The following is a 25,735-nucleotide window of genomic DNA, read 5'->3' as shown; positions in this document are numbered from 1 at the left end:
ACGAACGACACTTGTTAGAAAGCCGCCTCCGACTCTTTCCATCCATAGTCTGGCATTATCGCGTCCGGGACGTACATGCACGGCCCCTAGGCCTTTTCTTGCCCTCTTTCTTGCACCTCTTTCTGTGTCTTCCCTACACTCGCTCTTTGTACACTCTCCCTACGGCTTTCCCTGCGGCCTTTGCTACGGCCTTTCCTACACCTTTCCTACAGCCTTTCTTATGATTTCTCCTACAGCCTTTCCTACACCTTTTCTATGGCCTTCCCTACGGCCTTCCCTATGGCCTTTCCTACGGCCTTCCCTAGGGTTTTCCCTAGTGGAATCCCCTACCTAGTCTTCCCTACCCAGTCCCATTAACCCTAGCTTATGGTCATGACGTAGTAGATCTCGTGATATGACGTCATGGTCACCTGACACGGTCTAGACGGGTCCGAGTTCTTTGATCCGATCACGGATCATAGAAGTCTTCTTTCGCAAGAAGTTCGGATTAATCTCGAAGGTTTGATAGAAGTGGAAACGGACGGTGCCTTCGGGATGTCCGCATGGTATGCTTCTCGGACGGACTTCGGTCTGTCCGCGGAAGGTGGCCAAGCTTCTTTAAACTCTGTTACTAACAGGTTGAGTCATCTTTGCTGATATCGCTTACAAACACGGGCCTATGCCGGGCCGCTTAGCAATCAGCATAACGTCCCTCCAATCAGGGCGTTTCATTCTACAAGTCTCATGGCAAGTTCTTTCTCAGTCGAGTCCTTGCTTACTCAGGCGTCCTACTGCGCCCCGGTCGCTCGTCCCTCGCGACGTCCGAACCAGCTGACCAAGCGGATCTGAAGAGCCCATAAATACGGGCGAAACTTGGGGGTGGACGGCATTCCACCCAAGTCATCCGAGTCAGCCACTCAAGCCTTCAGCAAGGCAGGTCGACACTAAACCGCCTAACCTATGGCCTTTCCTACGGCCTTTCCTACGGCCTTTTCTACACCTTTCCTACAGCCTTTCCTACACCTTCCCTACGGCCTTTCCTATGGCCTTTCCTAGGGTTTTCCCTAGCGGAATCCCCTACCTAGTCTTCCCTACCCAGTCCCATTAACCCACTCACAATTACAGGAATCCGCCACTTTTGCCCGACTCCAATCGCTCTCCAGGGCCGCGCGCGTCGCGGATGGCCCTCTCGCGCGACTCAGCCGCCCGGACAGCGCCATGTCGCGCGCGTGGTCCCAGATCGCCGGCGGGCTCTCCTCACCGCCGCTGTCGCCATTGTCCTTCGGCTTTGCGCTCGCGTGCGCATGCCGCTCGATGAGCATCCCGCTGCGCACCTTCTTCTGCTCGCAGCGGCTCAAACGGAGCATCGCGTCAGCCACGCCCTTCCGCGCGCGAGGGGAGATGAAAGGGAACGGGGACGGGAAAGGGAAAAGGAAGGGGATGGAGACGCATCATGTGCTCCTCGATGCCGCGGCGCACCTCGACATCGTGCCGCGCGCGTTTGCGGCCATCGCGCTCCTCCTCGGGGTCGGGCGCGCCGTCGGTCACGCACCGCCGCTTCCCCGCGACCTCGTCGGCGAGGCGCTGTAGCCGCTCGGCGGGCGTCTCTGTCCAGAGCGAGTTGTCGCTGTTGCGCGCGGGCGCGGACGCGCGTGCGAACTGGCGCGGCCGCGTGAGGCGGGTCGGGTCGATCACTGGGTAGGTGGGGTGATTAGAGCGCAGGGGGGCGGGCGGCGGGGCGGGACTTGCAGCCCAGGAGGTCGGACGAGGAGGGGGGCTTCAGCATCCATTCCTCGCGCTGCAGTGCTTTTGGTTTGCTCGCTTGCTGTGCGTGGTAGAGTCCGCTCTGTGGCTACGACTCGTTGTAGAGAGAGTCGCGGTGAGAGCGGCAAAGACATGAGGAATTAGATTTGTTTACGCCGCTTCTCCTCTTTCTCCGGGAACTCCTGTACGCCGTCCTTCTCTTGCACAACAGTGCCAGAGGGTAGGGGCGCTGGTCCGTAGTCGTCGTCGTCGTGCGAGGCGAGTGCAGGGGATGGCAGAGGGATGCGCGGGCGTGCTGCCGCGGACAGCGTCGGCTGGTACGCGCCATCCCGTGCATGCCAAATGCCGCTCTGAGCGTGGACTTGTGGTAGCTTGAGTGGTCGCGGCACTGATGGCGTCCGCGCTGACGGCAGCGAAGAGGGCGTGGCGGCAAGGTTGCTTCCGCCACTCACCGACCGGCCCATGAACGCGAGCCCGGCGTCCAACTTTGGGCGCTGCATCGTGCGCCCATTCCGCGAGCCAAGGATGGGAGACAGTCCGGGCTCATCATGCCCAAAAAGGGTGACGGGCATGGATACGCTGGCGCTCGATGTTGAGGATGTGGACTCGAGCGTCTCCTCCCGTTCGTGGATGTAGCCGAGGGTCCCAGCAGCCAACCTACTCGCGGAAGACGTCGATCGCAGCGAGGAAACAAACGTGCGGGAGGGAACTCCAGCGGTGGATGAAGTGGCGCTGCTCGAACTGACGCGCCGATCCTATGGACAGGGGGAGCGGCTCAGTTCGCGAGGCCGTCCGTCCTTGGCGAGGGTACCAAGGTTGGCCGCGCTGCCGATCCGCGAGAGGGGATGTGGTGAGCGAAACGCCGACGGCGTGGCTTTCCTCTTGAGGGTATTTGCGGAGAGCTTGTGAGTGAGCGGGGATGGCGCATCCTCGTCCTCGCTGTCGCTCCAGCCGAGCCCGGTCGTCAGACCGATGCCGCCGCGCAAGAGCTTGCCGTCGCGATGCCGGTGCCGCCTCTTCGCCGTGTCGCGTCCGTGCTTATACAGCCCCGATTTCGTCAGGACAGAGTCGGCTGAAACGACGACGACACTTCAGTCGGATGCGCGCGCACGAACAATTCAGCGACTCACCAATGGACGCTACGCTGGGCAAACTCCCGGGCCTGCCGTTGGACAACAGTGGTGTGCCCATGCGCGATGCCTGTGGCAAAAGCTTCGAGTTGGGCGACAGCAAGCCATCGCGCAACATCAGATTCCTGTGGTGCATCAGCCGTCACAACCACATCACGGAACGCAGCACTCACGGCAGGAGCGTGTGGATGTCGATGCTCGAATCAGTGTCGCTCCCACTCCCGGTGAGCTCGCGCTCGAGGCGCGCCTCCTCGCCGTCCGCGACGTCCATCGGGGTGCCCGTCCCGTCCAGCAGCACGCCATAGTCTGACACGAACGAGTTCTCCACCCACACGTTGCGCGCGTACGCCAGCTCCGTAGGCGACTCCGGGCGACCACACCGCGCCGGCACCTGGAGCGACGCCTCGCTCGTGCGCCGCAGTCCGTCCTCGTGGCGCCGCGTGCTAGAGATACCCTCGCTGACGCGCCGCTGGAGCGCGGCGCGGCGCGGCTGCGAGCGCGAACGGCCCGACAGATACGACGTGGAGGAGTTGCGGTGCAGGTGGGGCGTGGTCGCAAGGATGGTCTTGATGTCTGGGCTGTCTGACCGCGGATCCGTTGCAGGCTCGTCGGAGGCGCGAGCCCGCGGGCAGGGGAGGTAGGGCCTTGTTGATGCTGGTCGGCTTGCGGACGGACGCGTACAAGTCGTCGGAGGCGCGCGAGGTATGGAATCGCAGAACAGGTGGCGCGGAGACGGGCACGTCGACCTCGACTCCGTGCAGCGGGGGGAGGTTGCGCATGTCGACGGACGAGATCGAGTCGTTCGCGGAATGGCGCGCCCGACGCGGGAGGGATGCCGGGAGCCCGAGGTCGAGGACCTTCTCTTCGTCGACGACAGGCGCGTGAGCTCCGCGGGGTCCTCCTCACAGATGCGAGGCTCGGACATGGGCGACTTGTCGGTGTGCCGTGCGTACACCGACAGCGAGCCGTTAGACGGGAACGATCTGAGCAAGCGCAGAGACGAGTCCGCAGGCGTCGCGCCCGCCGAAGATGAGAGCGAGGGGACGGCGCTGCTCGCATTGCTCGCGAGCGTGGCCGTCGAGTTGCGCTGCGAGTAGCCTGACGAAGACGTTACCGAGAGCTTTGACGCACGGCGCGAGCGCGCTGCCGTGATGAATAGCAGCGTGTCGCGGTCGCTGATGGGCGACGGGCCGGGCACGGGCGGAAGTAGCGACGAGGGCGGGAGCGTGGGCGGTGGTCCGGGCGCTGAGGAGGCACTGTGAAGTGCGCTGAGGGTTAGGACAAAGAACATTTGACATCATTAAGATATACAATGAATACTGTTAGAAGGTCTTCGGCTGCAGGAGCGGGCTAACATGCCCTTTCTCGCAGGACTATGCAGATGGCCCCACAACGAGATGTAATTGGGTGATAACAGAACAATGGACAGCAAGGCAATAGAACACGCAACAAAGCTGGAACACGACTAAGTCAAACAGCACTATATCCGTACCCGAGACTCGAGTATTGCCAGGATGCATGCATTTCGAGATCATCCTTCAGGAGACATTGTTATATGCAACGAACACAGAAGGTGTCAAATGGGCGTACCATGGGCAACAGAAGTCCTACACAGCCAGCTCAAGCGCCTTCCATTTTGGCGTCGGCATCACGCTGAGCTTCGTGAATGCGAGAGAGCGCGCGGACCTGGTACAAAGCATCCGTGAAGAAGTATTAAGGACACTGTATGTGCGTACCATCACCATCCACGCAGCTATCAGGAGGCTGTTGCGCACCTCACGACTCTCGAGCTGCAAACAGACAACCCGGATGTTCAGTTAGTTAGGGTTATGAATGGGGTAAAGCGACATGTCATATAGCGATCCAAAGTGATACTCACCTCAGGAGGACCGCGGGACACATAGGGTCGGTAGCGGCGGATGCCACGAGTGAGGCGGACTCGATGATGATGATTTTCAGACATCGTAATATGGCAGTGGCACGAGAATTGTATTGAGGAGACTTGCACTGGGGATGGGAAGTATGAGTGCCGCAACACCTATTTATACCATTCTCAACAGCAAGGATAAGCTTCGGAACGACTTTAGGCATGTAGGACAGGCCGACGGAGGTGAGCGTCGCATAACGGCTCCTGTGATTTGGGGTTGGTGAACCTGTGCAATGCACGCTTGCAGCAAGTGTCCACATCATTACCTACGAATAAGATGTCTGCATCGTGTTTTTTGGTTAGCGAGTCATTCGGGCGCTCTTAAGTAGTTCTCCAATGCATGGCCTTATTGTTTGATCGAGCCAGTAGCCATTTACCGACATCAAGAAGGAAGAAAAGCCAGGTTCAGATGTGCGCTCACTCTGAGGTGTGTAGATAGCCGAGCAACGTAACTGCTCACGGGACTAGGTGATCTCGTTTGCCGAGTGTTCCTTGACACAGTAGAGGTAGCGGCTTCCTGTGCTGGCGGGGAGTTCCTCGGTTAATCGGAGGACCTCACGTGGAGCGAGATACGGCAGTTGAGATGAGAGGGACCTCCCTCACCAGCGTTAGCGTTGGAGAATGTATACAGTAGGAGGACCGTGGCCCGACCTAGAGTAGTCCGAGAATACAGTATTGTTCATAGATTGCATGGGGATGGATGGGGGAGCTCGGAGAGTACAGGCCGAACACGAACATAAAGAAGTCTCCCGCCTCGCGATCGCCTCATGGTGTTACGCCGGGCACGGGCGACAGTTGTGACGAAGGCAGAAGCGTGGGTGGGCTTCGAGCATTGAAAAGGCAGTGTAAGGTGCGCTAAGGGGTGTGCCGAAGAGGGTACCGAGTGGCCTGCTGGAAACGCAGAGAAGTTAGGTTTGTTGCCGATCAGCACCGACACTAGGGAGAGCAGTGCGGGCCTCCCAGATAGAAGGCGAACCATATTGACGAACAAGCGCAGCCAAACGCCCTGCGCACGTACATCGTGTTGTTATCGCGTCGGAATCAGCGCACCGTTGACGAGCCCCTGGCGTACCTATGCCTATCGCCCCCATTCCTCAAAACCTGCGGTAAAATTGCACGCGCCTACGGGCAAAACTTTGCTTTGATATAGTATCCTCCATCGGCATGTGAGGTAGTACGCACGGCGGGCGGAGTCCTCAGTGTAGACGTTTGATCCTCCGAGCGAAACGCAGAGGACAGATCCAGAGCATACCGCATCCGAGTTCTGACTGCGAGCGCGCCGCGACAGCAAGGGAGGGAGGAGCGAAGCAGCTGTCATGTGGTGCGACACAACGTTAGCATTGGCAGAGGCCCTTCGTGGTGCGCAATGCTAGACACGGTGGAGATGCCCGCCTGCCCCGGAGAAAATGGCGTACAGGATCGCGAACACAATGACCACGGCCTCGAAGTTGACGCCAAACAGGGCAACCAGCAGCGCGGTGCCCACAACAGACACCGTACAGATCATGTTGATCTTCCCAAATGAGTCGGCGAGCCGGCTTAGGAGTAGTCGCCCGAAAACCGAGTCCACATTGAGGATTGCAGTCTGCGGGGATGAAACGGCCATGCGTGAGCAATGTCCGGTTGCTTGTCAATGCGGGCGATGGAGGTACGGGCTTACGGTGTAGAATGAGAATGTGGATAATATGCCGTGTGAGCTGAAGGTAGATGTCTGTGCCAGATCATCCGGCTCAACGCTTTTGAGATCCCAGAAGGTATGCCGGGTCCCGGAAGATGCCTTTGATGCCTGACATGGGGATTGGCGGGCAATTGTTCGCACTTGGAAGACGTCGTTTAGTAAGGCATGCCCCAATGTATACCACGCCAAGCATAAAGACAGTGGTCGCGCGCACAGCCCAAGCTAGCGCCCGAGTAAATGAGCTGGTTGAGGAGGCTAGATGAACGATAGTATCATGACCTGGCATGGAAATCAACTCATGACGGACCTGCGAGGATGGTACCCATGACGAGTGCACAGTGAATCGTCCAATTATGGGCTTGAAAGAAGATCGTTGGCAAGAGCAGCATGCCTACGCATAGGACCACTCCTATGCCTTGCGAGCGGCTCGACTGATAATACTGCGTTACAATGGTGAGGGAGAGCATGGAAAGTCTGCGAAACAGCGTCAGACTAAATAGGCATGATGTTCACGACAAGCTTTTACAAGACGACGTACGAGAATACCCAGAGGAGAATACCGGCGATCTGCATGTGGCAGAAGTAATCCAGATCGAACAGCTTTCCGGTGGGCAGCCCTAAGGAGAACAGAAGGAAGAACTGACAGTGAGGCATTCAGTTAACAGTCGTAGTATCTCAGCGCCAACAGAGGCGAAGTACCTGCAATGAACCGATCCATTTCGCAATCAAGGGAATTAGACCTCCATGAAGGACATCATGATCCTCGTAAGACACCGAAGGAGCTTGAAATGCCGAACGTGTCGAACTAAACGCAAGCTCTGGAGATATTTCATGAGTCTCACCCCGTTCAGACACATAAAGGGCGTCAGAACATAACCTTCTACCACGACGAGACGAGGAATTATCATGGCCTTTTGTTGCGCAATGAAGGCCCGAGTTGGCAGCCTTGATAGGCTCTGCGTTCACGCGGTATTGCTTGGTATCCGACGCGAAGCGCCCGACGGGGAAGCGCGCGAGTGGACGGCTGTCTCACGCCCCCATCGTCTGAATCCTGCGTCGTTGTACGTTGCGACTGTTCAAGGTCCCCACTGCCGGTATCATGCCTCGGGACGCGACGTGGCATCAGCAGGTCAAGCATCGTCTCCGAGCCATTGCCGAGAGGTTCAGCAACAACAAGAGGTTAGTCTCTCTCGCTTAGCTGTTCTTTGGCCGCCTCCTGCCCGAACGGTATCCCATTGGCCTTGTCCAGATCTTGGCTGTGACCATGTCTTTCCTGAGTGTCGCTTGCCAGTCTTGTCCATTTGCGGTAGTGCGCACGCGTCCAATTCATGACGACATCAGACTGCCTTTGTGCGAGAACAGCGGTTGGACAGCTTGAGGTCTGATTGGTGATTAGAACTCTCGATCCGTGGATTATCACGTCTCGTCTTGTGAGTGCTGTGTTTCAAGTGTTTTATATCGGTCACTTCTGCTCGAGGTCCACTCCTGTGCTTCACCTCTTGTTTATCGGACGGTGACGCGGTTATGACGCGTTTGCGCTCTGGGCGAGGAGAGTACGACACTGAACTCACCCTTCAGTTCAGCTTGGGCTACATCACGTTCCTTTTCACCCCACTTCATCTGAACACTATTTTATACAACGTGGATGCCCCCCATATTCATCCTTCTTTTCGTCTTGCATAGCACAATTCAGCGAGTTTATCATTTGCCAAAGCATCATACAGCGGGGCTTGAGTTTATGAGGCTCTTCAGAAGCATACTGCACCCGTCGGACATCGCTGATCACTATTTTGCAGATCTCGGAGCAGGCAACCTCTGCCGCAGGTGTGCAATTTGCCGTCCATCCCACCTGAAGTGTGGGGTATCATCATTCAGCATGCCTGCCTCTTAGACCACGACCCGCTGGACGTCTCGCAGGAGCTTTCGTTCCTTGAATCAGCGACGATGCAGCTTACAGGCTACCGGTACATCATGCGTGTCAAACTCGCCCTGTCGCTCGTTTCAAAGGAGTGGAATGCTCTCTGTCGGCCTTTCCTGTACGAATTCGTCTGGATCAGCCGTTCCGTCCAGGCGCGCCTGCTTGCTGCCATGCTCCGTGCGGAAGACAAGACATACGGCTCTAGTGGGCAGTACATCCGCCGACTGCATATTGAGACCCTCGCGCTCGAGCGCTGTACCCCGGCCGACCTGCGCACGATCCTCGACCACGCGCCCCACCTGCACGTTTTCTCTGATCACCAATCTGTCCAGCGTCAGCAGATCGAGCATCTGCTCGATCCCCGCTGCAGCCCGGAGGAGCTCCTGCGCCTCGTCGCACACGCGACGATCCGCAGGCTCAGTTGGACGAATTACGACCACACGCCGTTCCCGCTACACATGCATCCGCTGGAGAGTAACCTGGCGATACGCCTTGAGTACCTCGAGCTCTCGTCGTATGCGCCCAACGCAGCCCTGCAGCCTGCGTTAGCCAAGGACGCTGCACAGAGGGACATGAACGTCTCGCTACCCTCCCTCCGCGCGCTCAAGGTGTCCCTCGACAACGCGACATTTGCTGCGCTCGCATCGTGGGACATGCCGCGGCTCACGAACCTCTCCGTGCTCTCGTCCGACTTCTGCTACACCGGCGCGGGCTTCGCGCAGTTCTTCCGTGCTCACGGCTCCAAGCTGACGCAGCTCGAGCTCGGGCACTCGTCCTCACTCATCGAGGAGCACTACCTCACCACCCCGCGGCACATCCTGCACGCGCAGCAGACCGCCGCGGCGGGCGCGCGGCGGCCGATCCCTCTGGCGGACTGGTGCCCGAACCTGCGTGAGTTCGTGTGCTCTGCGGACGCCGAGTGGCACTGGCAGTCGCCCGACTGGATCGCGCCGCACGTCCTGCTGCCCGCGCACCCGAACGTGCAGCTCATCGGTATCCGCGACATCGACAAGCGCCTGCGCGACGACCCGGACTTCTCGTCTGCAAGCATGAGCGCGGACGCGGATGCCGACACGGCGTACTTCACGCTGTTTGAGCAGATGTCGTCGCTGCTCCGCCGCGACGCGTTCCCGAACCTGCGCTTCGTGCGCGACCTCAGCGCGAAGAGCCACCGCATGCGCACGGTGCGTCCGGCAGAGCGCGTTGTCCGGTTCTGGATGAACGTCGTGCGCAGCTGTCAAGAGCGCGGCGTGTGGCTTGAAGACCACTCTGGCATCAACGTCACGGTTCGCAACCTGTGCCAGGCGCGGCTGAACCAAGTCCACGCTTGGCCGTCATGGGACGACTCTTAGCGTGTGCCCCCCGTTAGCGTCTGTTCTACCCAATCTCAATCGTTACATGGACATCACATCTGATTCAGTCGTTTACGTCAACCCATCTGTACGTATCTACTACCCCGCCGTCGTTGTATAACCCACCCGTTATGCTGTCGTTTCATACCTACCATGATATCCTATCCTCTCGTTTCCTCGGAGCTACTACCCCGTGCATCTACTCGGACTATGGGTGATATATGGGTCTGCTATATACCGCTGCATCGCGCTGACTTATATATGCCTCATACTTGCTGGGTGTTTCTTGGTTTGCTTGGACTTTCTGGAGGTCATCGCACTTTGTACAGACCCGTCTTTCTCCAAAATACAATCAACTTTATGTGCCCATTCCCAAAGGGCATGAACCCACGTTACTTTGGAGCTCGAGAGTATGCGACATGGATTGGCGGGCGCTTCGCATGTCTTTCTCGTCCATGAGCACCAACACGGGCGGGTATGCTTCTTGCATGCAGCCCATTCACGGCAGTCTATTATAAACCTCTGGAGCGATGCTACAGGCCGGCAATATGTCCTTCATACATACGTGCGGTCCGCGGCCGACTACTCAACTCTCACATCTGCAAGCAGCACACACGCGCACACCGCGGACGTGATCACCCCGAGCCGCCATGGCCGCAGAGCGTCGCGTCATCTGCGGTCCTCACGCACCTCAAGTCGTCCTTTCAAGCACATGCAGTGCGCCTTCCCTCCGCTTTCTCCAGCACTACTGCCGCCGCCAAGGCTGATGACCCCGCGAGCTACGTCCCGTACCTGCTCGCGCACCTCACCACCCTCTCTCCGCGCATCAAACGCGCCACGCACGCGATGTGGGCCTGGAGGCTTGCGCTGCCGCAAATCCCGGCGCGTACAGGGAGCATGGACGGCGGCGAGGCGGGCGCGGGTGCGCGCCTGGAGCGCCTGCTCGAGTTGGGGCGCGCCGACGATGTCATGCTGGTCGTGTACCGTTGGTACGGCGGCGTGCAGCTCGGCGGGGCGCGCTGGAGGTGCATCTCGGCGGTTGCGAAGGAGGCGTTGGAGTCTGGCGGGATGCTGGGTGGGACGCGGGACTCGGATGTGGAGAGGCGTACGTCTCGGCGCGCTGTGCGTAAGAATGCGAAGGAAAGACGCTGAGATGCGAGTTAGGATTATGTCCTCCTGCCTTCATATGTGTCCGCGATGTATCCTAGATGTGTCGGTGATTGTTGCATGAGAGTGAGCTAGTATTATCATCATTTCGAACAAAACGTATGCTACCAAGAAATATTGCTTGTCTCCTGAACCTTATTAAGCCACGAAACAATGTCAAAACCATAAGGGCCCAACCGGGAATTGAACCCGGGACCTCGCGCAATCCCGGAAACACTTCAGCAACCCGAAGCGCGAATCATACTACTAGACCATTGGGCCGTGCAAGTGGTGCGCAAACTTACCCACATATCACCTCTGTTCCATACGACGCGCCGCGCCGCGCACTTGTCACCGGGCATTTCAACAGTTGAGCATTTCTATCTTCTCTTTCAGGAAGAACACGGTGGTTCATCTATGACCATTGTATGTCTGAGGTACAAAACTTTCGCGCTACCGTGCGCTTGCATTTCACGGATGTTGTCAACGTTCGAGTGGTCCCTTGGCCCGTCTGCCGGAGTCTCTTGGCCCGTGGGGTGAGCCATGCATCAAGGTACGAGCTGAAAATCGCTGAAGAGAACGCGGGACCTGAGTGCTCAGGGCTAACGTAGTTTCAGCCTGCCCAGGCCCCATAACCCATCTTAGCTTCGCGACTGTTGCTAAAGCGGATGCGCGACCTGTTTATCGACCTCTCTTCGTTCATCTCCAAGAGTTGCAGCCATCTCACTTTGGACGCGGAGAAGTTTCTGTTGTTGCGCCCCGCGTGTTGATGTCAGGCCGAATGCTTTGGGTCTCGGTCACGCGGCAGTCATGAGACGGAGATGCACACCCAATCAGTTGATCGAGATCTCGATCGTTGATTCCCCACTTTCCCTGCCGCGTTTGGTTTTGAGGCGTACCTCTCTTATGTTTCCGATCTCCTACAACCAGGCCAGACATCGTGAAAGAGTAACCCTGAGTGCACTGCACTACTTCTGCCGCACCATGGACGGTTCACAGGATACTGGCATTTCGTTGTTCCACTTGGTCAGGAGTGCTCTACGGTCGGGTCAATGGCGTAGCCGTCGCCATGCGATCCATACAGCCAAGCCTCAAATCGTTTCGATTCCTGTCCTTGTCCAACATGAACGATCATTTCCCCCTTCCCCGTGCCTTGCGTGGTGGCCTCATGACTTCGCGCCATCCAGCTTCTCTGATGGCGGTATTCACCATTTGAACCGCGTACACGGTCCGCCTTGACAGCTCGTATTCAATCTCATGAGAAAATCTCAATCTCTCCTTGGCTGGCTGCCACATGGCCATGCTCGCCATGTCTATGTGCAGGCGGGGCGTACCATGCCCTCCGAATAAATAGACTTTAGACGGGAGAATTCTGCGCGTTCCCGCCTCCCACCCTTACATTCTCCCTCCCCTTGGGACGCTTCTCAGCTAAGCTTTGAGCCATGGGTAAAGGTGTCAGTATTCCCTTCTTCCTTCGACTAACAGTACGATCGACTACTGATTTTGCTTGTCCGTGTTGCAGTACAGCCCGAGAATCGCCTCTAACCCTGTATGTGTTTCTATACTACTTGCGCGTTCACGATGATTGATTGCTTACGGATGCCTCGTCGCCCGCCGCCTGCTTTATAGTACATCGTAGGTACGTACTTTCCCCGCCTTACCAAATTGACCATTAACATGACGCCACCCAGGCTCCTTTGCATGCATCGGCGGCGGTCTCTTCGGACTGGACATATCGTCCATGTCCGGGGTGCTCAATGTGTGTCTTTAATATCTATTATCTTTCGAAGCCACTGAGAGGCCCTCCGCACAGAACCCCGCGTACGAGGATACGTTCGGTCACCCCACCTCGAACGTACAGGGCGCTATTGTCGCCGCGATGCCTGCGGGTTCGTTCTTCGGCGCGCTCCTCGTATCCACGCTCGCAGACCGCTTCGGGCGCAAGAACATCGTCATCCTTAGCGGCTGGATCTGGGTCATTGGGAGTATCCTCCAATGTGCTGCTGTGGTACGCACTTGCCATCTAACATTTCCCCTGCCTGAGGAGCGCTGCTCATTATTGCGTGTTTGCCCACGGATAGGACCGTGGAATGCTTGTCGCCGGACGGGTCATCTCTGGTCTCGCGGTTGGCATCGCGTCCGCGATAGTGCCTATCTACCAGTCTGAGATCACCGCGCCCGCTATTCGCGGGCGGCTCGTCTCTATGCAGCAATGGTACGTGTGCGCTCTCTTCTCTCCCACTCCGCTTCATCCGCGAATAGGTCCATTACGTGGGGTATTCTGCTGCAATACTTTGTTGAGTTTGGTTGCTCGTACATCAATGGAAAAGCATCGTTCCGCATCCCGTGGGGCCTGCAGATGATACCCGCCATCATCCTCTCGCTGGGCATGATGTTATTCCCCGAGGTACGGCGCCTGTGGAATTTAAATGTAGTACCTTACGTTTAGGCATATCTTGCAGAGTCCGCGTTGGCTGATGGACCACGACCGGTATGCTGTGTCTGCGGAACTCCACTACATACATTCTGACCTGACATTACCCAGATCTTCCGAGGCTCTCACGATCCTCGCAGACTTGCATGGCGGTGGCGACATGAACACACCGCTCGTGCAGCTCGAGTACGCGGAGATCCAAGAGCAGGTGACGTTCGACCGTGAGCAGGGCGCCAAAAGCTACCTCGACCTCTTCAAGCCGGGCATCTTCCGGCGCGTCGTGCTCGGGTGCTCACTGCAGATGTGGAGCCAGCTGACGGGCATGAACATCATGATGTACTACATCATCTACGTCTTTGAGGGTGCGGGCCTTACCGGCCGGCGCGGGAACCTGATTGCAGACTCGATCCAGTACGTGCTGAACGTCGTGCTCACCGGTGCGTGTGCTATCCCCTTCACCTGTGTGTCTGCTCGCTGACGTGCGTTCCTGCTCGCGTATGGCTCCGGTCGAAAGTCCCCGCCATCATCTACATCGACAGGTGGGGCCGCCGGCCCATGCTGCTCATCGGGACGCTGCTCATGGGCTTCTGGCTCATGCTCGTTGGCGGGCTGCAAGGCCGCTTCGGGCACTGGGGCTCTGTCGACGGCTCTGACACCCGTGCGTACCTGCCTACCGCGCATACGTAAATAATCCTGAGCTGCTGGTTCGACTCTCACAGCGGTGTGGGTCATCACGGACAACGATGCCGCGACAAAGGCGATCATCGTGTGCTCGTACTTGTTTGTATGCAGGTGCGTCGAGTGGGCAGCTTGACGTATGGTGCACTAAGCTGACAACTGGTGTTTCCGCTGCAGCTTCGCGATTACCATGGGCCCGGTAAGGGCGCTCGAAGTATACAATGCAATACGTTCCTCACCTTGCTCCTGCAGGTATCGTGGACCTATCCGGCTGAGATCTTCCCCATGCGCGTGCGTGCGAAGGCAGTCTCTGTCGCGACAGGTACGTGCCAGCCATTTTATGTGTGCTGTATTCCTTATTGCACATCACCTGCGCCTCTACAGCTTCCAACTGGCTCTTCAACTTCGCGTTAGCATGGGCCGTTCCGCCCGGCCTCTCAAACATCGCGTACAAGACGTACTTCATCTTCGGAACGTTTAACTTTGCCGTATGTCGCCTTCTCCCTTTATGCTCATTTTGACTGACACCCGCACGCGCATCCCAGGCCTTCATCCACATATTCTTCATGTTCCCAGAGACGGCACAACGGTCGCTGGAGGAGGTCGAAGACATCTTCGCCCAGGGACACATGTTCACCGCGTGGCGGATCAATCGGGACGTGGGCAAGAAGGACGCCAAGGAGGTTCAGCTTGCAAACAAGGTTCGTGTCGTGGCTCTACACGATAATTGTAACGCAGCTCACTCTGGTTTGACAGCATGAGGTGCACGAGCAGGTGTCGTTGGACGAGAAGGCGTAGGATCCGCACTGTACATATCGCTCCTGGCGAATTTGAATGCGACTTATGAGGTTCATCGTGCTACAATCATGTTGTAGTGGATTCAGACATATAGTACAGTTCGATTATTAGGTTCATGACACATTCTCCAACCACAAAACGTGCCGAAACAAACGACCACTACAGATCTTCGAGACGATGAACCCACCCTTCCGCTCTTGAAGTATCACCCTTGCACATTCCAGGCTTACATCCGCCTTGTATAGTTTGCACAACCTACCTTTCCAGCTTTGAGCTAAAGTCAGTGATCTTTCACGCGAACATTGATTCTGCGAAGGAGTAACACCATCAGGAATGTGTTATGCAGCTCATTTTAGGGGTGCTCACCGTCGAAGTCAAGCTTGTAGTCGCATTCCGGGGAGTACAGATAACTCGCAATGCGCGCACCCACCTCGGCCGACATCGGGACCGCCTCGCGTATGCCGTTCACCTCCACAACGCGCCACCAACGCCATCGCAAGTGCTTATCTAATCTTCCGGGTGTTTCCTTGTCTTCGCCATGCCATCGATACTCATTTGTTTCGCCCTCAGTCGTTGCCAGGTACCGTAACGACGGCAGCACACATACGAGTGGCTTCCAGAACGAGCCGGTGCGACCGCCTTGATAGATCAAAAGGCCTACGATATTAGAGCGCATGAGAGCCCGGGGCACTTGTACCTGGAGACAATTATTCGTTTATGGTCAATCTGGCATACACAGCATGTGGGAAGACTCACCGTCCAGTCATCGCAGTCACGACTCTTGAGGTACCCAAAATCTATAGCTATGACGCGCAGTCGAGGCGCAACATCTACTAGCGCTTGCCAGTGCGTGGAGTCTGTCCCGAAATACAAGTATGCGACCCAGCCTTCGAGCGTCAAGATGACCGGCGACATCCTTCGCAGCGACATCAGAGTTGCTACGGAGTCCTTGGCAATGTAAGGCCTATATCCGAGGATATCCTCATCCCAGATGTGCCAGAGTCGCAAATGGTGCACTGGACATGTGATCCCCCAGTAACCCATAGTGGGGAACCATAAATAAACGTAGTCAAGGTGTGGTCAACACACATCATTCACATTGAGTAGACCAACTCCGTCTTTAGGCCCAGAGATACGAAGAGTTCGTAAATTCAGGAATGCGTGCACGATAGAGATGAGAGATGATGTTCTGTATTCGCCAAAGAGACTTCAAGATGGTGGGCGTGCGGCCATTGTGGCACCGTGACAGGATCTGGTGCTGTGGGCAAATTATGCATAAGATTGATGTAGAACATCGATGCGGACTGGTGTGGGGAGAGGCTGTCAAGGATGGCTTGGAAGGTAACAGGTAGATTCTCTAAGCTTCTTGAATCAAGATCGTACCAGGGCAGTTTCCAGTCGGCTTTCATCACTTCCCCATAGTCAGGAGTCCAGTCAGGTTCTGTCCAGCTTATTAGACGACGCTCGCAGTCAATATACAGTCCCGAGGGCCTACTTCGCATACCCCGGAGAACGTGCAGTGTCCGCTTGCCTGCTTGTTATAGTGAGAGGTCTTGTATATTGTCAAAATTCTGGATTGCCATCCCGATACGTGGTGATATTCATAGCCATGTTTCTGCGTTATTGAGCACAATATGCTGCAGATTCGGCGCCTTTTCCAAAAGATCGGCAAAGGACACCGCAATTCGCTTAACGAACCTGTCACCTAGCCATGTCTTGAGCTCGCGGAGGTATTCGAGTCGTCCCGGTCCGTCGGACATGTAGAGCTCGTAGGCCTTGTCGAATTCGTGGAACCTCTTGATCACCAGTTTCGCAAGTACTCGGGGACGTGCGACATAGCTCAGCTGCCGCGAGGTGGCGGAAAGAAAGTGGATGTCAGGGGCGGCGAGATAAGACACAATCATGAGCAGGACGTCTTCGTTCAGTACGTCATTCGTCGAAGTCAGTGGTGGTGAAATGGAAACCCGCGCGACATGCGTCTTGTCCAGAGGTTTGCATTCTAACTTGTGAGGAGCCATGGTTAGACCAGTCAGTGGTTCTAAGCTTGTGTAACGGAGAAAGTGGACATTCAGTTTGACGATCTTTATAGACAAAGTGAACGAGTGGCTCGTTGTGGCGTTGACTGAACTGTGACGGCACGTGCGTTTCTGCGTCGCGTCACGTAAGAGCGGAAGTGCTGGCAGCTTGTCTTATTCCGGTCATTCGACGCACCAAACGGACTTTGGGATGCCCTCAAGGTAATACGGGTGGGCTTTATCTGTAGACCGCAAATATTGCTTGTAAAAGACCGTGTCGACGAAATTGGACGTTAAAATGGCTTCGTCACACATTTCCTTGTTCGATAACGGGAGTATTTGGGTACAACCAGAATTAAAAATGCAAACCGAGCAGCCATGGTGATTAGTGTAATGCACGCGCTGTTGGCAGAGTTTGTGAGGTCCCAATCACCCTCGCGATTTCTGCCTTGTTGTGCATGCAGGTAGGCTTCGCCCATTGTCACACTGTAAGGATATCGATGTCTGACATAATCCTCTCAGATATGGAACATGGCAGCATTCTCTGCTGTCCAGCAGATGTTGTTGCGGTGCACAAGCTCGTAACGAACCCATCCCTACCTACGACTGTGGCATGTACATGAACCTACCGGTCGTACCGATTGCCTCACAAAGGTTGCCATCATTCACCGAGCCGTCTCTTCACAAGGATCGTCCGGATGTTATGTTATCTGACGTAGTGGTATTGTAAAGACATCTTGCTGCAACGAGTTCACCCGTATTGAACTGTTTGCTCCCGTTCTGCTCATTGTAGAGACCGTCGCTTTCGGGGTCATCTGCACCACTCCATGCGCCGGAAATACTGGGCTATGAATGGAATCGCATACTTGACATATGGAACCTCAGGTGCATCGTCAGCCCTTCCTATATAGTCGGTCGGTGCTAGTACTGCGTGTGATAGGTGAGTAGTCGGCTTCTGGCTCTTGCTTGAGAAGAGCCAGAATTGAGCATTTGTTGAGTATGGAAACAGAGCGGAAAATGAGTGGCCTAGTCAATACCGCTCTTGAGCTGCACTCGAAATTGAGTATGGCTGTGTCCAACGGCAATGTCAGACGCGCTAAGGATCAGACGCGCTAAGGATCAGACGCTATGTTACCCTAGTAAATCAGGCCATCGAACCATTATGTTCACCGATAGCAAGCGGAGGTGATTATATTGGAGCTGAGTATTGAATGGTTCCTTGTGCCTTAGGTATAGTCAATTGTGCGGGGTTAGGGAGAATCGCGATACAAAGCGCCCGGCTTTTTGCAGACGCAGCAACGCGCGTCACCTTCTAGAGGACATATCGCTTCGTCTTCCTTCCAGAGATGGATCAGTTCCTCGTTCACTTCATCGGTTTTGTAGGGACGCTGAGCCTACTTTGCAATGTCATCAATGGCGGGAGATGGGGACTTTGAGATACAGTGATGATGATTGCCGCCATGCACTCGCAATCACACTCGGATGGCAATTACATATAGCAGCCGTTAAACTGATAGATCGATGACCTGGGGATTACAGCCAGTGTCAGCGGTCTAAGTGACGAACGGCCACTCATGCGTGATGAAACGAGATACGGCGCAGATACAGTGGCGCCGATGGTATATTGGATGCCTTTCTGGCTGTCTTTCGGTCGGATGTCGCCCGCCAAGACAGTCGAATAGACGCACAAATTTGCGCTCACTTCTGATGAAATAGCCGCATTATTATTAGCTCTGTCGCATATTCCCCGGGCTTCCTGAAACTTCGGATCTAGATAATGGGTGGAGTGTATCGCGCCCTTCCGATAGATGTAGATGTAGACACTCTGGACCCCGACGTGTGGCGTGGCCATGGCAGTTAGGTTCCGCCTTCGAGTGGCCGATCGGATGCGAGCATAACCTCTTGAAGCACAACGCGCAAGACAACGCAGACCATACATCATGGGCAGGTCTTCCATTAAGAGCAATCATGAGGTGGAAGTGTCTGCAGTCGCGGTTCCACTCCTAATCAAGACGGATGTCGGTCATTTCACGAACGTCAGATATTCAATAAGCCTTTACATTGTACAAGTTTAGGACACAATTTCCGTAGTGATCGGGCGGGAGTGGTCAGTTCTGGCTGGTGGGCAGTCGTGAACGAGGTGCACGTCTACGCATGCCACCCACGTCTCTTTACTGATATGCCAGTGCTATTTCTCCAATGATTCTGGGGGAAGAGCCCTGGTCAAGCTATAGCCGCTGCGAGATAGAGTCAGTGTCAGCACGATTATGTTTAACGAGACAAATAACATACGGTTAGCCTGGAGCAGGCCAGTTTCTGTTCATCAGTATCAAAAAAAGGGTTGAAAATACAGCTGCTCCGGACTGTTATTGAAGAAGCGCTTCAGCTGTTCTCGATCATATGTATAACAAATAAAACGTCGAAAGAGGATGTACGCACAGGATTACTCGACAGGCGTGCTCGCGCTCCGTTAGATAGCACTCACAAGAACCTTGACTGTTGTTAAGCTTGTGTAGAACAGTGATCAATAGATGCAATGTACGTGCCGACTCCCGATAAATGGACCGTGACTGACTAATACATTGCCAGGTCACCAAGTCGACTAGGGGAGCTGCAAGTCTTAGAATGCGCGTTGGATATTTAGGGTCTAAAACATTTCATGCAAGTCTCGTCAATGCGGGCCCTAGCAAGGTGCCACCCGCCACGTCGGGCGCACCGGTTCGCCACACGTGTGATGTTCTCTGCTCGACCCGCGCGCCGGGTAGCGAAGATATTCGCCCCCCCCTTCCTCTCACCATTTGCGGGCAGGTACACACCGTGCCCTTCTGGAGCACTCTCACGCAAGACCAGCAACCATCGCCGACTAGACCGTATCAGTTCTGTGCGAGTCGTCTGTCAGTCACCCCAGTCGTTGGAACAACTAGAGCAATGAATCATCGACTGTATGATAGTCAAGACGTCGTCTCGACTTGTCTACGGCTCGCGCAGACACGGTCTGCTATTCCGCGTGCGTAATTTACCGTCGATATAGTGCCGATACACAGCCAGGCACCCAGGCATCCGACTGAGACATGTACGAGGGGCCAATGACTGCGCCTGGCTGCTGTTGAGTGACTTGTGACTTCAAATTGTATGGAAAACCGCACAGAGATGCCTGCAAGATGAAGTCGGGCTGTATGAACTTTGTTTCAACTCTGAAACGAAGGGTAATATTGACTTCGTCGGCGTATCTCAGGCCTTCAGGCGCTAGCGCCTGGCGTGGCTGGATCGTTGCTAGTGTGGGAATAGTCGCCGTCGTTTGTAGTCGTCCCGACTGTAGTCGTATGGCCGTCTGAGGACTCGCACGATACTGGTCCATATTAAGTGGCGGTTATACGAGAGCCACCAAATTTGCTGCCAAGTATGACGGCCAGACGCCCGTGTGTCACGTGACTGGTTCCACCATAGTGATTTGACGGTAAATAATGGCTTTACATGTCAATATAGCGTGCCTTCGCAAGCCATGCACTGCTATAGAGCAATTAAAAGACCTGTAAACTCTTCGAGCCAGAGACTGCACATTCGAGCATGACAACGCGGCACTGTGGACAATAATATAAATATTAAATATGCGAAACAGACTTTCTGAGTTATTATGATGTACAGGAACCACTCTCTAGACTCTATACGTCCTAGTTCCGTTCTACCGCGGCTTATAATGTCCGCGAGGGATTGCGTGCACTTTGTCTATGATGTCGCAGGTGCGTTGCAGCATCACAATAATCTAGCGTATGCGTAGCCACGTGGGTCAATCAGACTTTTCGACAGCGTGATGCGCCACTCACCTCGCTCCGTCTATATTTCACACAGAATGACATCCTCACCATCAGACACTACGATACAGCACCCGCGTCCTCCGCCGCGCACGTCCATCGAACAGCTCCGGATCGGGTAATTCGAGGGGAACCTTCACAGCCCTCGCTACGGGCATGTGTGGGCGCATCAATCCATGCATCTGCAATGTCCTGATGTAGTCGCGTAACTGTGCTGTTGGACGTGCAGGGCCGCTGAACAGGATGGGCACGTCAAGTGATCTGACTCGGGCAGGCACAGGACGCGCTGCGCGATCAAGAAGCACATTGTCGTTGGAAAGCAGTGTCGCCAGAAGTCGTGGAAAGGTGCGCAGGTGGCCGTGCAGGGCAGATCGCACCAGGCGCATCTTCTGAACGGGCGCAGCAACGAAGGAAGGGAGTATCTCCATTTGTCCCTGGACAAAACTAAAAAACAACTGGTCAGTTAGCTCTCGCTCTCGATGCCGTAGTGAGAGACAATGCGTACAAGAGTACTGTAGGGGAAACAGGGAATTGTGAAGTCCCCCCCGGGTTCCCTGGGTTATATATGCCAGCGTCCGTGAAACACACTTCTCGCTAGCGCCACACATTGGACGAGCAGGGTTATGTGGGCAGCCCTTCTATGAACTTTACCCCGGAATGCATCTCGCCTAATTCTTAGCCCACATATTAGGCAGTCTCAATAAGGTGGATGACATTGCTCGCTGGGAGCCCTATATATGAAATCCCATTCCACCTCCTGCTGTACAGAGTGGTACAAACAGCAATATCATAAATAAAAGGAGGAACGATTGTAGGATAAGTCTAGGCAGTTCTATGGCACAAAATGATGCTCCTCTACTCAGTCTTGGATAGTGCATTGACGATAACTTCGAGCCCCGCATTACCACCCAGCCGGGCCAGCTCATCGCGCACCTGCCGCTCGAGCTTTTGCAGCACGTCGCGTGTGTAGTCAAACGAGCGCGTACGGTTCTCAAGGAACGACACGGCGTGATCCTTGAGCGTCGGGGTCGAGGGGCGCTTCTGCAGGATGCCTACGACGATTGGTGAGCACGCGAAAGCGGCCGGGACGAAGGTGAAACTTACTGAGGAGCGACCGGTCGTTGGGGTCGGTATTCACACCATGGACAATGGGGAAGGAGAATTTTCCCTCGGTGAGGTCCTCGGCGTAACCCTTGTTTGCCGCGTACTAATCAGACAAATGCGTTAGCCACCGTCTCGTGCCTTCAGATAGCGGAAAGGCCGATGCTAACGTTCTTTGACCGCAGGTTGCAGTAATCATCACGGATCTGGAAGTAGATTCCAATCAAGTTGACGAGCGGGATGAAGTCACTTTTTCCATCTGTTTCAGTATTGTTCAAGCCCGTAGGATGGAGATACGCACACCCCGACGCTTGTGGTGGCGTTGGCCATCATCAGCCGGACCGCAAGGCGGAAAAGACCGCCCGTCTCTGATACGCAATTTCATAGTGAGTCACGGCGAAAAGATTGCAGAGTCACGTTGCGTACTGTTGTTAACCATGGCGATATACTCTTGCTCAGACGGGCAGGTAAGTGTATCTCTCCAGAGCAAATCGAGTCCTTGCCCGCGATGGAGGTTGAGCAATTCGTCTGAAACACCGGGTAAGTCATGAATCCCACTCCTCGGGTTGTACTGCGCACCAATGACGATGGTGTGAAGGTCATATTTGTCGCAGGACGCCTGCAGCGCTGAGACCTCCTGGAATGCCTGGAAGTACACGTAGTTCGCCGTGTTAATGACTTGCGGGATGCCGTAGATCTTGTGTGCCACTTTTACAAGAGATCAGCCGTTACATTTTGTGTAAAATATTCTTGGACATACCAGGATTACCGCGCCGAAGCTGTGAGTCATCTTCGACATCGTCGACGCTGGGCGTTCAACGTATACGTTAGGCGCAAGCTTCAATTGATAATGATGGGTTCCGCTCACAGTAAGCTAGCGTTATGAAGCATTCCTACAATTCTGCCGATGATCGCTAGTTGGTCTTTGGGGACGTGAAGCCACTCGTTGAAGGCGTTGATCATTTGGCCACGGACGTCCTTCCCTGAGTGGGATATCAAGTACGTGTAAGGCTCCAAGACGCTCTGTTGACAAATACAGTTAAGTGACCAGAACCCACATAAATGATGCTGCATACCTTCTCATCCGACTGGCGCCATTCCGAGTGGCGGGCAAGGGTGTACCTGAGAGTGTCGTAGTCGAAGCAAGTGGGATCATATTCAAAAGCATCAATAGAACCCATTGTGATAGTATAAATATGGGAGAAGATATTGAATAAATCTAGAAGGGTGAGAATAGGTGTAGATACTGGAGGGAAAGGCGATGAGAGTCGGGCTGACCGTCCGGAGCGATTTAAGTGTACTCCTCAAGCGTTAATCGCAGACTCGCCGCATATGGTAAATATACTCGGTGACAGTAATTTCGAGGCTGGCGAGCTGCGATGATTGTGATGCAGAGGGAACCGCAAGTGTGTCAGCCTGATCGCTCAGGGCTTAGATCTCCCATCACACAGATCGAGAGTTTCCCACGTGGGCGGCCGCGGGACCCGGAGTTTTAAACGGGAGAGAAATCCTGAATCTTTGCTCTCCATATCAATCTTTTCGCCAAAGGCTGCTTGTCAAGACATTGGCCTGACATTTGCGCAGGCTGTCTCGATACTGTCGTCTCTTGATGGCTAGGCTATATCATACAATTCCCAACGTCTGTCTCATGCCAAGACAGTAATTTCGAGACCGGATTTAGTACCCATCACGGATTGAACTCGCCCGCTTCCACCGGCACCCTTGAATGCCGCGGTACCAGACCGCTATGACAGTAAGCGATAAGCCCATCTGGACTTCCCGAGATTCGCAAAGTGGCTGCACGCCGTTGATCGGGAGTCAAAGCGCAGGACAGATGGTCTTGAATCTTGCTCCAGTGGTACACCTGTGCGTGAGTTATCGTTTCTGGCGCATCTGACGCGTTATCCGTGACTACTGTCAATTCAATCAGCGAATAGATGTACCCTACGAATACTGCACACCCTGAAACGCGACTCTTGTTCGAACGAACGTTGTGGCCATGTCATCTTATGTTCCAGCGCGCGTGTGCCGAGGTCTATCTGAAAGGCGCGATACAGGCGGTGCGCCCATAATCAGCATCCGAAGTTTCAGAAAGCCTGGAGGATCCTTTCATGATCAATGCGCAATCGAATAAGAAAGACAGAAGCTTTGTGATGAGCGACGTCTGACCGAAATATAGTTTGCGGAAAACCCGCAATGTGCCACTGGCCCCACTGTATCTGTGCTGTATAGAGTTTATTCGCCACCTACGCGACTGGTAGTAGCTGAATACCCAGATTAGCACTGTTTGAGTCTAACCCTTGTCACCGCTAAGTGTCTGGCTGTGATTATGAGTTCATGGCAGTGATCGCCATCACCGCATCTCTACACGGCTCGGCGTGCCGGCGTCCATCGATGACAGAATGGGGTAACTTGGCATGTCTATGTGACATTTGATTGCGCGTTGACAGTTGGACCTTGGGCGATATGGCGCGATGTACATAGCAGTTGTAGCCAGGGCCTTCTCCATGGGGGTATGATTGGCGTCCGCTAGGAGCACACAGGCAGTACGACTGAAACGGTTTGTACGGAGATCGCTCTTTGTCGCTGTAGCTTCTAGAGAGAGGCGCGTCAACAACTAGTGGCCAGCGCCGCCTTGTGTCTTCGACGTGCGGCGATGATGCGACACGGAGCGCCAGCCCAGGAAGAAGCATGTGGAATTCAAAGTGTGCGCGTCTTGTCATTCTCGAGCTTAATCTTCCGAACGCATACGCTAGCTCCGACAGAACGGAACGTCCCTCAGTCATAGATCCGAATCTCGGGATCCAGCTTCCCTATCGAGGGAGACCGACGAAGCTCTAACCAAATCAGGCCGAAGCACCGCAACATCGAGTACGCGGAAACGTCGACTCCAGTTTGCTCTGTAGCACTTGACACTCGCCGTAGATGGGAAAGCATCCCCTTATGGTGCATTGTGATAGTTGTTGCACCACGTTGCTGCGGGACAGCCTCCTCAGTTTAATATAGCCGCCCTGACGGATAGTTTCAACCGTTACGAGCCGCGTGCAGTCTCAACGTGTCCAAGCCGGCGGGTCAAAGAGAGAAAGCGTGGAGAGTGACAGATGTCAGTAGCATGGCGATATTGCCAACAATGCCTGGAGTTCTGTAAGAGGTACGCGAGAAACGCGTACCTCAATATCAAAATGTTTTGGATTCTGTCCTGAGCGTGGGTCAGGAACGTGGTGTATAACAATTATCGAGTATATCGTTGAGCACTCCAGGCCTTCTCGGCTTCGCAGGAGAGCCGCTTTATTTCAGCATCGGTCACATACAACGCGCGGATCACCATCTCACGCAGAAGAAACAAATTTGATTTTCCAAAGCCGCGCTAACATGGCTGCCAAAGCGAGGCAATTGCTTCTCCATGGACATTGTTTCAATTGAGGATCTGGCCTCATACCGAGGGGACGGACTGCGCTACGCCTTATGGCTTATCGTAACCTCGAACACTAAGATATCGCGCTCACCCATACTGCATCGAATCGTAGCTTTCTTTCTCTCTTGTACCCCGTTCTATGCCACCGTTTCGCGCTAATGCAATGCGGCGTCAAACAAGAGCGTTTGATAGCCCTGACTGATACGCCCTCTCAAGGGCGTCCGTGTCGAGGGCCGTGTGCTCCATTCGAAAGATAAGGCTTCTTTCACAGGTGGGGTGGACGGTGACGTATGCGGAAAGCTCATATGCAGATCACCATGAGCATGTGCTGTGTGTTCTGTAATTCCCACTCTAGCTCGTTATAGTGTCTCCGAGAATGACAGGAGGTTTAACAAAACTTGTTTGCTTACTGACCATCATGCTAGAGCAGGCGCCACTCCATGGGCGTGGTACCGCGCCTTACCTCGATGTAATTGAAATCAGCATTCGTTCAAAATAGATGATTCGTACAACTTACGAGGAAGTTATTTACTACTTCGCATTGCTCAGGCAACATGAGATGGTAAACGTTGTGGCGGCCTCAAGTCG

General features: G+C 54.8%; 8 protein-coding genes and 1 non-coding gene across 9 annotated transcripts; 2 read left to right on the top strand and 7 right to left on the bottom strand.

The window, feature by feature from the left end:
- Positions 1 to 754: 754 nt before the first annotated feature.
- On the bottom strand, positions 755 to 3,144 carry POSPLADRAFT_1142447 (hypothetical protein; the record flags this gene model as incomplete). The annotated part of the gene is made up of 8 exons (XM_024485424.1): positions 755 to 810; positions 1,097 to 1,361; positions 1,459 to 1,673; positions 1,898 to 2,093; positions 2,196 to 2,452; positions 2,507 to 2,815; positions 2,874 to 2,998; positions 3,047 to 3,144. The coding sequence occupies 8 exons, from the start codon at positions 3,142 to 3,144 to the stop codon at positions 755 to 757; spliced, it is 1,521 nt and encodes a 506-aa protein (XP_024339300.1).
- A 3,025-nt stretch (positions 3,145 to 6,169) lies between these two features.
- POSPLADRAFT_1046779 (hypothetical protein) lies at positions 6,170 to 7,132 on the bottom strand (the record flags this gene model as incomplete). Its single annotated transcript, XM_024479117.1, has 4 exons — positions 6,170 to 6,385; positions 6,461 to 6,618; positions 6,786 to 6,952; positions 7,017 to 7,132. 4 exons carry the CDS (start codon positions 7,130 to 7,132, stop codon positions 6,170 to 6,172), a joined length of 657 nt encoding a protein of 218 aa, XP_024339299.1.
- A 415-nt stretch (positions 7,133 to 7,547) lies between these two features.
- POSPLADRAFT_1074532 (hypothetical protein) lies at positions 7,548 to 10,120 on the top strand. The gene is made up of 2 exons (XM_024482719.1): positions 7,548 to 7,657; positions 8,275 to 10,120. Exons 1-2 carry the CDS (start codon positions 7,578 to 7,580, stop codon positions 9,746 to 9,748), a joined length of 1,554 nt encoding a protein of 517 aa, XP_024339298.1. The 5' UTR covers positions 7,548 to 7,577; the 3' UTR covers positions 9,749 to 10,120.
- Positions 10,121 to 11,083: 963 nt separating this feature from the next.
- POSPLADRAFT_t81 lies at positions 11,084 to 11,176 on the bottom strand. Its single transcript has one exon. It is a non-coding gene; the product is annotated as a tRNA-Pro (tRNA).
- Positions 11,177 to 12,284: 1,108 nt separating this feature from the next.
- POSPLADRAFT_1181556 (hypothetical protein) lies at positions 12,285 to 14,868 on the top strand. The gene is made up of 16 exons (XM_024488849.1): positions 12,285 to 12,348; positions 12,417 to 12,443; positions 12,524 to 12,533; positions 12,586 to 12,653; positions 12,708 to 12,902; positions 12,976 to 13,109; positions 13,157 to 13,301; positions 13,357 to 13,385; positions 13,440 to 13,765; positions 13,843 to 13,986; positions 14,048 to 14,120; positions 14,184 to 14,205; positions 14,259 to 14,328; positions 14,391 to 14,494; positions 14,552 to 14,707; positions 14,763 to 14,868. The coding sequence occupies exons 1-16, from the start codon at positions 12,337 to 12,339 to the stop codon at positions 14,802 to 14,804; spliced, it is 1,557 nt and encodes a 518-aa protein (XP_024339297.1). The 5' UTR covers positions 12,285 to 12,336; the 3' UTR covers positions 14,805 to 14,868.
- Positions 14,869 to 15,156: 288 nt separating this feature from the next.
- POSPLADRAFT_1034051 (hypothetical protein) lies at positions 15,157 to 15,848 on the bottom strand (the record flags this gene model as incomplete). Its single annotated transcript, XM_024476984.1, has 2 exons — positions 15,157 to 15,501; positions 15,561 to 15,848. 2 exons carry the CDS (start codon positions 15,846 to 15,848, stop codon positions 15,157 to 15,159), a joined length of 633 nt encoding a protein of 210 aa, XP_024339296.1.
- Positions 15,849 to 16,405: 557 nt separating this feature from the next.
- Positions 16,406 to 17,134, bottom strand: POSPLADRAFT_1142389 (hypothetical protein; the record flags this gene model as incomplete). Its single annotated transcript, XM_024485415.1, has 2 exons — positions 16,406 to 16,931; positions 17,016 to 17,134. The coding sequence occupies 2 exons, from the start codon at positions 17,132 to 17,134 to the stop codon at positions 16,406 to 16,408; spliced, it is 645 nt and encodes a 214-aa protein (XP_024339295.1).
- Positions 17,135 to 21,486: 4,352 nt separating this feature from the next.
- Positions 21,487 to 22,913, bottom strand: POSPLADRAFT_1046774 (hypothetical protein; the record flags this gene model as incomplete). Its single annotated transcript, XM_024479116.1, has 9 exons — positions 21,487 to 21,683; positions 21,736 to 21,838; positions 21,903 to 21,981; positions 22,034 to 22,100; positions 22,159 to 22,260; positions 22,312 to 22,440; positions 22,493 to 22,539; positions 22,601 to 22,755; positions 22,809 to 22,913. The coding sequence occupies 9 exons, from the start codon at positions 22,911 to 22,913 to the stop codon at positions 21,487 to 21,489; spliced, it is 984 nt and encodes a 327-aa protein (XP_024339294.1).
- Positions 22,914 to 24,472: 1,559 nt separating this feature from the next.
- POSPLADRAFT_1040054 (hypothetical protein) lies at positions 24,473 to 24,927 on the bottom strand. The gene has a single exon (XM_024477659.1). The coding sequence runs from the start codon at positions 24,682 to 24,684 to the stop codon at positions 24,511 to 24,513; it is 174 nt and encodes a 57-aa protein (XP_024339293.1). The 5' UTR covers positions 24,685 to 24,927; the 3' UTR covers positions 24,473 to 24,510.
- Between the last annotated feature and the right edge of the window lie 808 nt (positions 24,928 to 25,735).

Source organism: Postia placenta (assembly GCF_002117355.1).
Source record: "Postia placenta MAD-698-R-SB12 unplaced genomic scaffold POSPLAscaffold_7, whole genome shotgun sequence".
In the NCBI taxonomy this organism is placed as follows: domain Eukaryota; kingdom Fungi; phylum Basidiomycota; class Agaricomycetes; order Polyporales; family Adustoporiaceae; genus Rhodonia; species Rhodonia placenta.
Note: the sequence above shows the minus strand (reverse complement) of the source record. Positions and strands in the feature narration are given on the sequence as shown.

Bases quoted from the DNA above. Each gene is read 5' to 3' on its own strand.
- POSPLADRAFT_1074532 (XM_024482719.1), top strand. From the start codon at position 7,578: ATGCCTCGGGACGCGACGTGGCATCAGCAGGTCAAGCATCGTCTCCGA. The intron at 7,658-8,274 runs GTTAGTCTCTCT...ACTATTTTGCAG, and splicing joins AGGTTCAGCAACAACAAGAG to ATCTCGGAGCAGGCAACCTC.
- POSPLADRAFT_1181556 (XM_024488849.1), top strand. The intron at 12,903-12,975 runs GTACGCACTTGC...GCCCACGGATAG, and splicing joins TCCTCCAATGTGCTGCTGTG to GACCGTGGAATGCTTGTCGC. The intron at 14,708-14,762 runs GTTCGTGTCGTG...CTGGTTTGACAG, and splicing joins AGGTTCAGCTTGCAAACAAG to CATGAGGTGCACGAGCAGGT.
- POSPLADRAFT_1040054 (XM_024477659.1), bottom strand. From the start codon at position 24,684: ATGCACCATAAGGGGATGCTTTCCCATCTACGGCGAGTGTCAAGTGCT.